This window comes from Petaurus breviceps, unplaced genomic scaffold (genome assembly GCF_028583685.1).
Source record: "Petaurus breviceps papuanus isolate PSGF00001 unplaced genomic scaffold, PetGlider_PUasm1.0 84980, whole genome shotgun sequence".
NCBI classification, from domain to species: domain Eukaryota; kingdom Metazoa; phylum Chordata; class Mammalia; order Diprotodontia; family Petauridae; genus Petaurus; species Petaurus breviceps.
This window is the reverse complement of record NW_027186687.1, coordinates 1-12582: the sequence shown is the minus strand read 5'-3', so window position 1 is coordinate 12582 and position 12582 is coordinate 1. Positions and strand designations below refer to the sequence as shown.

Genomic DNA, 12582 nt, shown 5'->3' with positions numbered 1-12582 from the left:
CATCATGCTTCAGCCTAGTCCCAGGCAAACAAGCAGCCTCCAGAGACCAGACCTCCATGTTCTTCATTGTAGTTACAGGGAAGCACAAAAGCACCTCAGCACACACCAGACATCACCACTGGGACCCCAGGTAAGCTGCCAGACCCCTATGGCCTCCAGAAGCACCAGCCCAACCACCATGGGTCCTCTTAACACAGCACCAGACTCAAGGGACCCCCATGGGCCTCAAGGCACTGCAGCACCAGGTAAATAGCAGGGCCTGTAGCCACTAACACAAAAAACCTGAGACAGTGCCCCTTGCACCCTGGGTGCAGAGCTCAAATTTAAAAGAAAGGTAAAAGTTCCCCCAAAAAAGATAAGCAAGAAACAACAACAAAATCTGACTGTAGAAAGTTATTATGGTGACAGGGAAGACTAAGACACTAATTCGGAAGAGGACTACAGTGTCAAAACACCTAACAAGAAAAACAGGAAGTGATCTCAAGCCCTACAAGAACTCAAAAAGGAGCTTAAACATCATATAAAAGAGGTAGAGAAAATGGGAAAAGAAATGAGAGTGATGCAAGAAAATTATGAAAAAAGAGTCAACAGCTTAGAAAACTGCTTAAAAAAGGAGAACTGGCCAAATGGAAATGGAGATACAGATATCCATGGAAGAAAACAACTCCTTAAAAAGTACAGTTGGGAGGGGGCGGAGCCAAGATGGCGGAGTAGAAGCACGACCCTCCCGCGGCTCCGGCTTCCACCCTCCCCAATCCATGTAAAAAGGGGACTCTAAACAAACTTTGGAGCTGCAGAACCCACAAAATGACACAGAAGCTAACCTCCCGCTGAGAACAGCCCGGCAGGCCAGCAGGAATCAGCCAGCACAGCGCTCTAGGAGCTGAGCCCAGCACCACGCCGAGGCTTTAGCCCCAGGGTGGGCCTGACCAGCCACCAGCCAGAGGGACTCCAGATCAGCAGCAGGTGTGACAGTTTCCAGATTTATCAATACATAGATGCGAAGGACAAGGTGAGAGGCCAGTGCAGTCTGGACTTTGGGAGCCAGTAAGTGGGAGTGCGTGGCTTTTACCCCCAGGGTGAGAAACTGCTGAGACGCCAGCACAGCCTGCCAGCGCCACGTGGTGGCTTCAGCTCCTGGCCTGCAGAGTGTAGGGGGACCAAGCACCAGTCTGAGGGGTCATTGCTCTTGCTTTAACCTGCTTGGATCTGGATTGCAGTCTAGGGTGGAGGTCCTGGGGTGTGTGTCCAGCTTGCCAGAGCGTGTGGAGACCTCAGAGAGGGCACCCATCTAATACCTCCGGCAGCTGAGAAAACCCCAGCATATGGGACGAAAACTCCCCTGTCTGGTGGCAGAGTCCTACTGTGGCAAAAAGCCCAAAAGTCAAATCGTTGAGTGGCAAAATGAGCAGGCAAAGGAAACAAAGCAGACAGAAGATTCCAACATTACACTCCTATTTTGGGGATAAGAAGGAGCAAGGCATGGAACAGGAGGAAATCAGTGAAGTCAGAACTCCTGCACCAAAAGCTTCAAAGGAAAATACAAGCTGGTTACAGGCCATAGAGGACCTTAAGAAGCAGATAAGAGAAGTGGAGGAAAAATTGGGAAGAGAAATGAGAACAATGCAAGAAAATTATGAAATGAGAGTCAACAGCCTGACTGAAGAAAATAATACTTTAAAAAACAAACTGACTCAAATGGCAAAGGAGGCTCAAAAAGGCAATGAGGAGAAGAATGCCTTAAAAAGTCGAATTTGCCAGATGGAAAAAGAACCTCAAAAGCTCAGTGAGGAGAATCATTGCTTCAGAATTAGATTGGAGCAAATGGAAGCTAATGACTTCATGAGAAATCAAGAAGCTGTTAAACAGATCCAAACAAATGAAAGAATAGAAGGCAATGTGAAATATCTCATGGGAAAAACCACTGACCTGGAAAATAGATCCAGGAGAGATAATTTAAAAATTATTGGACTGCCTGAGAGTCATGACTAAAGTAAGAGCCTGGAAAGCATCCTCCAGGAAGTTCTCAAAGAAAACTGCCCTGGTGTTTTAGAACCAGAGGGCAAAATAGAGATTGAAAGAATCCACCGATCACCTCCTGAAAAAGATCCCAAAAAGAAAACTCCTAGGAATATTATAGCCAGGTTCTGGAATTCCCAGATTAAGGAGAGAATATTACAAGCATCCAGGAAGAAACAATTTGAATATTGTGGAAACACAATCAGGATAACCCAGGATCTTGCAGCTTCTACACTGAGGGATCGAAGGGCCTGGAATGTGATATTCCAGAGGTCAAGGGAGCTGGGATTAAAACCAAGAGTCACCTACCCAGCAAAACTGAGTATCATGTTTCAGGGGAAAATATGGTCATTCAGTGGAATACAGGACTTTCAAGCATTTTTGCTGAAAAAATCAGAGTTGAATAGAAAATTTGACATTCAGATACAAGAAGCAAGAGAAGCATGAGAAGCATGAATCATTCCTTCCAAGCACTTGGAGATGATTGGAACAACTTTACGTTCTGAATCTGCAAATCCTTTATAACATTCACTGAGTTTGATGGTTCTTCGTTCATCCATTTCCTGAAGATGCTATCAATCAAGAAATTATAAAGAGGAGAATGAATGAATATGGCATGATGATCAAAAGCCGTAGCATACTACTAGAGGTAATAATAATGATAATAACAATAAGCAAGTAGAATTCACATAGCAGTTTGAGGTTTACAAAGTGCTTCACAGTCTCATTTTATCCTCACAATAACCTTGAGAGTTAGGCACTATTATTAGCCACATTTTATAGATAATGAAACTTGAGGCACACAGAGGTTATATAGCTTGATCAGGGTCACACATGTAGTATCTGAAGCCAATTTTTAAAAAACTTTTTTTTGCTGGGTTTTTTTTTTTTGGAGGGGAGAAGGCAGGGCAATGGGGGTTGGGTGGCTTGCCCAAGGTCACATGGCTAGTGAGTGTTAAGTGTCTGAGTTCAGATTTGGGCTCAGGTCCTCCTGACTCCAGAGCCGGTGCTCTATTCACTGAGCCATGTAGCCACCCCTGAAGCCAAATTTGAAATCAGGTTTTACTGACTTCCAGGTCCAGCACTCTATCCATTGCACTACTCAAGCCACTCCATTGCAATAGATTTCCAATTACTTAACCAAAACACTTAATGACAAAGAACAGTAACTAAAATTTATTTTTAAAATGTTTTTCATTTCTGTGGACTATTATCTTAATTCTATCTGAAAAAAATCTTCCTGAAATATATAATCATGGAGATTTAATTTACTGGTAATTCTGGTTAACAGCTAATCTAGAAATATTCCAGTGTCCTGGATTTGAGAGACAAAATGTAAAATTCTAAGACCTTTCACAAATATACCATAGGATTCATTTAATTTACAAAACTTACCTTATAAATCTGAGGAATAACTATGTAAAAATGTTTGTGTTGTTCTCCATTAAAGTTCTGAAGTTGAGCAGCATATTCGTTTTTATTTTCATCAGCCACATGTGTCCGAAGATTCAGCTGCTGTTTAGCCTACAAAGAAGTATGTCAGACTAAGCCATCATAAATGAAAAAAGAATTGTTAAATCATTCTTGAAGATTAACACTTTTATGAACCAAGACTAGATTTTATGAATGGATACGCTATTGGGTATTAGGGAAGATAACAGTACTGATTTTTTTTTTTAGATACCAGAATATATTTATTATCACTGGACCTAAATTGTACTCACTTGATCTGATAGTTAAAACAATTAACTCTTAAGTGCTAATCCAACTTATCATCACAGAACAAATAGCTATCTCAAATGCCTTAAATTGTACAGTACCTGAAGATAAAAACATCTAGCCCATTTTTTATCAATGTAACAATTAAATGAAATGTAAACCATACTAATAAATGCTAAACATTAAAAAAAAAAAGTACAGTTGGCCCAATGGAAACCCAGGTTTAGGTTGTAACTTGCTCAACTTCACTCATCACTGGTGATGATGGGCTGGGATTTTAATCTAAGTTTACTGACTCCAAATCTAGTATTCCTATGTGATGGGTCCTCGTTCATTATTACCCAACTAATCTATAAATTTCTAGTTTCTTCCCTGTCTCCAACACTTTACAGCTATGTAGCCAAGAACAAGTCACTTTTCTGAACCTCTCAGTTCCCTCATTTAAAAAATGGAGGATCATAAATGGGCATTATCTACCTTATAGTGTTTTTGTGAGGAAAGTACTTTGTAAACCTTAATGTACTATAGAAATGAGTTGTTACATGTTCTGATTCCTATATTATTATTCCTTTAAGCTACCCAGAAACCTTTGGGCTCAGCCAGAATTTAATAAATAAATTACAGTTGGAAATGTGGCAAAGGCTGGTATTAGACTTCTCAGACATTGATGATAGTGGATTATAATTGACTTTTGACAATTACAGTTGGTTTTATAGAATAATACATTTTTCCCTTCCATGATGTTTTGGTTTTTGGGGTTTTTTTGGTAACAACTTGTTGAAATTGTGATCAGTTCTCCTAGTGGATGATGATTGTCTCTGAATTATATGGTATCTCATTGATTATGCAAACATTTGACCAGCCTGAAAAATGTCTCTTAAAAGCCTATTAAAAATGATACTGAAATCTCATTTTTGCCTATTGTTTCTAGCCCTCTATTTTCTGTCTTTGGTTTAAACCCCAAGGGCCCAGAGGCTTTCTTCGGTGTCTGATTGTTTGTGCGCTAAGCTCCTTCATGTTTGGATGGCATGTTCATGAAAAAGCAATACTCCTAGTGATTCTCCCAATGAGGTAAGCAAACTTCACATCTCTTCCACCACCCACCCTTTATTCATATCATTGTTGCCGTAATTCATAATGAAACTATTATCCTTGGTTTTAGTGGCCTATCCCAAACATATGTATCTTAGAACACACAGACAGATTTCTCCCAATAGTTAATCCACAATTCATTCAGTAATTCGTTCAGCAAATATTTATTGAGTCTTTATTTTGTCCTAAGCATTTCTGAGGGACGTGTAGAGATGAATAAGACATCATCCCTGCCTTTATGTAGCTAACAGCTTAATACAATGGATAAGATAAGAATACAGCTTATAAATCATAAGAGAACTTCACACAGTACTTTGAGGGGTCAAAGAAAACAAAAAGTGTCTGAGTTAGAGGAGTACTCAAAAGGCATTTAGTTTGGTACCTTCCTAAACAGGATCCCCTGGAGCATTTCTGTCAAGTGGTTAGGCAGCCACTGGTTGAAGACCTTCAGTGATAAATCTTGCCACTACTTCTTGGAGACAACTCATTATACTTTTTGACAATGATTATTGCTTCTTTAAGCTAAACATTACTAGTTTCTTTAGTCTTCAGTCAGATGAAATTATTTCCTGTCCTTCCACCACCCTAGTTAACCCTCCTTTAGGCAGATTCCAATTTTTGTGTCACTCCTAAAACCTGATCACCAGAACTAAAAACCATATTCCAGATATAGCTTAGCAAGGGAATAGTACAGTGGAATTATCCGCTCCCCTTTTCTGAACATTATGCCTGTCTTAATGCATTTTAAGATCACATTGATGTTTTTGACTACTGGGTCCCACTGTTGACTCATGAAACAGTCGGGAGGGTAAAACCATCAGATCTTTTTCACATGAATTCTTGTCTAGCCAAACTTACGCCAGTTAATATTGGGGGGGGGAGGTGTTGGCAGGGGGAGGTACGAGGGAAAAACCAAGTTGTAGACTGATCTACAAGTATAGGAACCCTGACAAAAAAGGAAAGGAAATTTCAGTTAGTCTGGTATGAAGTGTTCTTGAATCCATGCTGATTCTTCATCTCGTTTCCATTTTTTTTAGAAATCAAGCTCGCTAAACTATAGGTTGAAGATTTTGCCCTCTTCTAAACTGTTTTGAAAATCAGGCTATTTTCCCTCTTCCTGTGCATAGTATCTATCATATTCTTCATGACTGTTCAGAGGTCACTGGTAGAAGCCCAGTTTTTTTCAGTACCTTAAAATTAAAGTGTATTTCACTTACTCCTGGTGGTTTGAGCTATTTCAGAGAAGCTTGTCTTAGTTTTCAGCTCCCTCTTCATCTCAGACTCCTGGCCTTCCCATCTTCCTTCAAGTCTCAGCAGAAGTCTTACCTTCTACAAGAAACCTTTCTTGATCCTCCTTAATTTTAGTGTTTTCCTTCAGAAATTATCTCCAACTTATCTTGTCTAGATCTTGTTTGTACATGGTTGCTTGTAGCTTGTCTCCATTAGACTGTGAGCTCCTTGAAAATGAGCACTGTCTTCTGTTTTCTTCTGTATCCCCAGCATTTAACAACATGCATGACATAGAATAGGTGTGTACTCAATGTTTGTTGACTTTGACAGTTAACCATTTTTGTTTTGTCCTTCCAAAGTTTTTCTAATCCAATCTAAAGATCATTCATCTTGTTATATTAAAACAGAAGTATTGTTGATCTTTTATATGCATTTGAAGTCGTGGCTTTTATTTCTAGATATTTTTATATATTAACTCCTATTGATTGCTATTCTTCACTGTGGACATTCTTCCTATTGTGCTTGGTACTTTGTGTGACCATCATTAACAGAAATGTGCAGGGCATTTTCTATTTCCTCTCCCATTTCCAGTTTATTTCTAATCCACCCTCTCTCTTGCTCCTTCAAATGAGAGTAAAGATCCAGTAGCCTTTGATCTAGTTCTAACCCAATTTTCTAAGATAAGTCACTTAACCCTTCACTAGTTCTTAAATTCAGGAACCAAATGAGATAATGGATATAAAAGTATTTTGAATTCTGTAAAATGTTATGCTGGGGTGAGGCATTTTTTTGTGAGTGCATGTGGCTAACTAAGGTAAAATTAAGCACATATTCAAAATACTGAGGAACATAAGGAAAAATTGGCAAGTTTTTATTACAGAAACTTTTGAGTACAACATTCAGAGACAGTAAAGAAGTTCTGTAGTGATGCATACTTTATAGATAAATAATATCTGTGAGAATTGAAAATTCTGAAGAGGATTTATCCTATTTTTCCGTTAGTCTATCATCCATCTCCACTTTATTCCCTAGTATAGCCCCTTTGTTGCCTTTTTGCCTAGGCTATGCAATAACTTCCTGACTTGTCTTCCCACCTCCAGATTTTCCTTTTAAATCTTTCAGAGAAGGGGAAGGTCACATCTGTCTTGTACATGCTGAGCTGACTGAAAACAGAACATCTCAAAAGATTGAAGGGTTGTATACTTTAATGTGCCTTCCTTTCTGCTCCACTGGGTTTTAAATTAGCCAATGTGACGTTATCAATTTCAAGTTACTACTGGGCTAGAAAATGAGTTCAAATCCCACCTCTATCACTTACTGCCTCTTTGACCTTTGGAATGTTGCTTAACATTCCAGGGGCCCAGTTTACTCATCTTTAAAATGAGGGGGTTGGACTGGATGTCCTGTAAGGCCCCCTGCAGCGCTGGATAATGATAATGGGGGGTAGGGAGGGGAAAGGAAACTTTCACTTTGTTTTATAATTATAGACCTTGGTCATGAAATTAGTTATCCTTCTCTTGGCCTGTCAGCTTGCCCATTCCCCGTCCTGGGTAGCCGTATCCAGAAATGTCAACAACAGCAACTTTTCTCTGAATTCTTATAGCACTTTGTAACTCTCTTCTGAATCTGTTACATTCTGCCTTGTATTATGTTTGTATGTGTGGCATATTTCCCTTGCTAGATGGTAAGTTCATCTTTATATCATCCTTGACTATCCCACCACAAACACACCTGACACAAGGTCTTACAGTACAAACCAACAAGTATTTACTAAGTACCTACTGTGTATAAAGCCCCACGTTAGGCATGATTGAGGATGATGGAGAATGCAAAGCTTCAATAAAATGGCATTTCTGCTTTCTAGTGGAGGGATTGGTCACAGAGGCTATAATAGACAAAATTGTATGATGAATGCATTAGAGAGTTTAAAAAAACAAATATGGTTATTGGCCAAGGAGATCAGAAAAAGCTTCACAGAGGACAAAGAACAGGAAGTGGTAAATAATCAACAATCAGTAAATGATGAATAAATGAAAATTTAGTATCCCAAACTTGTCACTTACATTGAAAAAATGTTATCTCTTTTCATCACTCAACAAAAAATAACAACTCACATTGATTAGGGAACTTTAAAGTTTATGAAGCATTTTTCTCACAACGATCATATGAGACAAGCATTATCATCCTCATTTTACAGATGAGGAAACTGCAGATCTGAGAACTTTAAGTATAAGAGTTGGCTCTGGTCATTGTGGGGCCAAGATTCAAGACCAGGTGACCTGACTCTGAGTAGAACACTCTTTATTAACATTCTTTAAAAGTGATTTTGGGGGATTGTTTATAGGACAGTTAATCAACATGAGAATTTTTATTCCAGCCTGCTATCAGTGGGAAAGCCACAAGATGCTGCGATTTATCTGCTTCTGACCACAACCGGCCATTATTCCCTCTTCCCATTGCTCTTCACAGCCCCAGGTAAGTGGGCTTCCTGCTTCTGGTGGTTTGACCACCCTCCACTTTGCAGTAACACTCATTTCTGGCCTAATATCCTGTCTTCACTTAACATAAATGACTAGTCCCGAGGCATCACAAAGAAGTCTGGCCACTGGTGAATCATTCATTCTCTACAGTGCTAGCACACCCTCTAGTTTACCTCTAACCCTTAAAACCTTGTACTCCCATAGAAATGCATAATTAAAGTGATAGCCATTGCCCCCATCCAGCACTGTGAAATGTACTTTATGAAAACCTTCCTTTAGGATCATAGCTCTAGAGCTGGGAGGCATCTCAGGCTATTCAATCCAAGCTTCTGAGACCCAAAGAAGTTAATAGATTTGCCCAGGGTCACATAAATAGTGTCAGACAGAATTTGAACTCACTCTCTTTTGACTCAAGAGATAATGTTCTTTCTACAGTCTCATATTTTAGATAAAACAATATTCTAAAGGATAATTAAACCAAAAGTTCCATTTCTGAGTGATCAAAATTTAAACTAAAAAAGTTAAAAGTAGTAGGAGAATGGAAAAATTGTGAAATGCTACGATGCTGGAAATTCCTTTTGTATCTTCTCTGCAGCATCTATTTTCTGATTGGACAGAATCCCTACTGTCTTCCATTCATCAAGTAGAGGGTTTCCTGGTGACAGCTAAAGGAACCAGCTGCCATCCAGAGTCATGTCCTAGGGCAGTGTCATAAAATCATGGTAAATTTTACTTAGACTGTATCTATAATTATACTTATAATGTATACTAACACAATATCTTATGAAATTATGTTGGTAGGGATAGTGTTATTGAATATATAACTAGTAGTATATCTGTCTATACCATATCATGTATCTAGAGCAATATTCCTATCGTTGAATTGTCTTTTTAAATATTTAACCACCTAAACTAGTCTTTCCATCATTCAGAAATCTTCACTGGCTTCCTGTTTTCTCCAGAAGAAAGTTCAGATTTCCTTAGCATTCAGATGGGGGCAGCTAGGTGGCACAGTGGATAGAGCTCCAGGCCTAGAGTCAGGAAGAGTTCAAATCCAGCCTCAGACACTTAACTATCTTTGTGACTCTGGGCAAGTCACCCAACCTCTGATTGCCTGACAAAATGGGATCCACTGGCAAAGGAAATGGCCAACCACTCCAGTGTCTTTGCCAAGAAAACCCCAGATGGAATTATGAAAAGTCAGATGTAACTGAAATGACTGAACAACAACAACAAAAGCATTGAAAACTCCTACAGTTTGGTAGTACCCTGACTTTCCAGCTTTATCTTATTCCCAGCCAAAGGACTCTACTATGCCTGCCAGACATAGCCTGTGTTTTCCTGTTTCTAGCCTTGACTCAGAACCTATAATTGCAATGCCCGCTGTAAATTCCTGCCTGTTCTTTAAAACCCAGTTCAAATGCTGCCTCCTCTAGGAAGCCTGTCCCAATTCCCTCTCTCTCAACAGTTATTAGTGTTTTTTTTTCCTTCAGAACTCATATGACACTTTGTTACCTTTCTAATGCACTTATAATAGTGTAGTGTATATTATATTTATGTTTTTGTGTCTTATCTCTCCGCTAGATTATAAATTCTTTAAGGGTAGAGATCTTGCTTTTCTAAAACTTTTTCTCTCTCCAAAAGTAGCAATATTGTATACACAGTAGGCATTTAGAAGTGTTTGTTGATGAATGAATGAATGTGATCTCTACTTTTGTTTTTTAGAATTCCCAATTAAAGTGTTACTCATGCTGCTATTCACCGTTTATAGTTTTTCATCACTGAAAACTTTGTTCAGGTAATCTTAAAAAAAATTATCTAAAATAGTATTTACTTTTATCAAATATACTGCTTCTTAGGTGATTAAATTTTTCTTTTCCTAAAATCAATACATTATGAAGTAGAGCAGCTTTTAAGCAGAGAGTTTGGAGGGACATGTTCCTTTAGTGAATCATAAACTCAGCTGTGACCCATATCTATCAAAATTCATATTTCACTAAGTAAGGACATCATTGTGAAACGACTTGGTTATGTCTGAGGTAGTATCTCTAATTAGTCATTAGACTCCTCTGTCTCCATAGCTCACAGTCAACCCCCTTATTAGCATCTTAGCAGAATTGCAGTAAACTGGGCTTGGGGGCCACAGGGATTAAATGGAGAGTGCTGAGGAGTGTTTATGATTTACATTGATAATATTATTCTGTCATCCATTTTTCCATATGTGAAACCAGAGTCAACTTGGTGTTTTATAGAGAGCATTAGACTCAAAATGAGGAAGGCCAGGTTAGAGTCTTAGAACCAATACTTGTGTGGTACAGAGCAAGTGCCTTCACTGAGCCTCAGCTTCCTTATCTGTAAAATGGGGATAAAACGCTTATTTTTCCTCACCTGTTGTGAGGAAAGTACTTTTAAAACATTAATGTATTATATAAATGTATATTGTTATTTTCACATACCACAGAGCTGGGAATGGCATCTTGGAGGTTTAATCTGACATTTTCATTTTATAAAATAGGAAACTGAGGCTGAAAGAGGGGAAGTAGTTGACTGAAGTCAGTATAGTGAGCCAAGGACAGAAGTGCCCTGAATAGCAGTCCTGGCTCCTGGCCTACTCATCCTTGTGCCACACCGCACAGACAATAGAGCTTGGAAATTTGAGCTGGAAAAATATTCGCTCAACTAGAGGAACAGCCGTAAACCAGCTTTTTTTTTTTTCCATAGAAAAGAAAAACTTCTTAATTGGATGGAAACCATCTACCTCATTGGCTTGGGGCCCCTGGAAATCTGCTGTGAACTTGTATTTCCTTTCACTCCATGGAAGCTGAAGTATCCCTTCATTCCTTTGTTCCTGACTTCAGTCTATTGTGCAGCAGGCATCACATATGCTTGGTTCAGACTCTCTATTTCACTGTTGCCTGGCCCTGCTGTTGGCAAGGCAAAGCTACAATGAATAAAGGGACTGCTTGGATGACTTCCAGGTAATTACCTCATGGAAAATTAACCAGCATTCAACAAAGGTTGCTGGTGGCAGAAGCCATTCATTTCAGTGGATCCTGTTTTGGACATGTCTGCACTATTCTTCCAGACTACCCACTGATGTTTTTTTTCATTCCAAGAGGCTCTATTTTCTTTCTTTTTTTTTTTAAATTAGAAAATACTGGTGTTACCCACCACAGCAACCTGATTGTCACCATGGTGAGAAGTCACTTGCCCTTCTAAAGCCATGAAACAGAAACTCTCCCTCCCTTAAAATTGTCTATTGGAGAGATTCAGATTGCTGTGCTGAATATAAATCTTGCTCAAAATAAATAATAGGTTCAAATCCAAACAGCTTAGTTATTTATAGCTCACCAAATAATTGCTGTCAGGATAGAAAACATAATTACAACCACACACTGGGGGCAGATGTAAATAAAATACTACTTTATATTTTTGTATTAAAGTTTTTGGCTCACTGACAACTAGGTTTCCCATTGGGATGCATATAAGCAGATGGAGGCTTGGTTGCACTGGGTACCCCTTGTTCAGGAGTCCTTTTAAATGAAATAATAGCATGATAAAAATGAAGGGTGTGTGGTTGTTTATGGGTGAGTGGTGTATGTGGTGGGGAGAGGGTTTCTTAAATAAGCTGGTTAGCCAGGAGAAGAATGGCATGAAAAAAATCGGGTCCAGTTTGGCTTTCTGCTTATGTAAAATCAAGAATGTAGTGTGCTATTTGTTAATGCTGCCAGCAGAGGGAGCATGCTACAGAAGCAGTTGTCTTCTCAAAAACTTACCTAGTCCATTGAGGATGATCATTGAGTCATAGAATGGTAGAGCTAAAAGGTTCTTGAGAGAACACTCAAGTTAGGTCTGACAAGAAACTATTTAAATCCTTCATATTATAGATGAGAGATTTGGGCAGGGTAAGGGTAGAGCCTATAGAAGTTACATGACTTAACCAAGGTCACACAGCTGTTCCTTGGCAAATGGGGAACTAAAATAGCCTGACTGAATCAACTATGAAACAACTAAAGTTATTCATAGCATAGGAAATGGGGGG

At 39.0% G+C, this 12582-nt stretch overlaps 1 protein-coding gene across 9 annotated transcripts in view; it reads left to right on the top strand.

The window, feature by feature from the left end:
* The window catches only part of ALG8 (ALG8 alpha-1,3-glucosyltransferase), a 46416-nt gene extending 34447 nt beyond the window's left edge, over nucleotides 1-11969 (top strand). For 6 of the 9 annotated variants that reach the window (XM_069107112.1, XM_069107110.1, XM_069107115.1 and 3 more), the window contains 4 exons: nucleotides 4670-4809; nucleotides 8438-8535; nucleotides 10266-10338; nucleotides 11262-11969. In XM_069107112.1, the coding sequence (XP_068963213.1) occupies nucleotides 4670-4809; nucleotides 8438-8535; nucleotides 10266-10338; nucleotides 11262-11490 (540 nt within the window). In that variant the 3' untranslated portion in view covers nucleotides 11491-11969. The remainder of the gene's footprint in view (nucleotides 1-4669; nucleotides 4810-8437; nucleotides 8536-10265; nucleotides 10339-11261) is intronic. The other 3 variants (XM_069107116.1, XM_069107118.1, XM_069107117.1) reach the window with 3 other exon arrangements.
* Nucleotides 11970-12582: the final 613 nt, after the last annotated feature.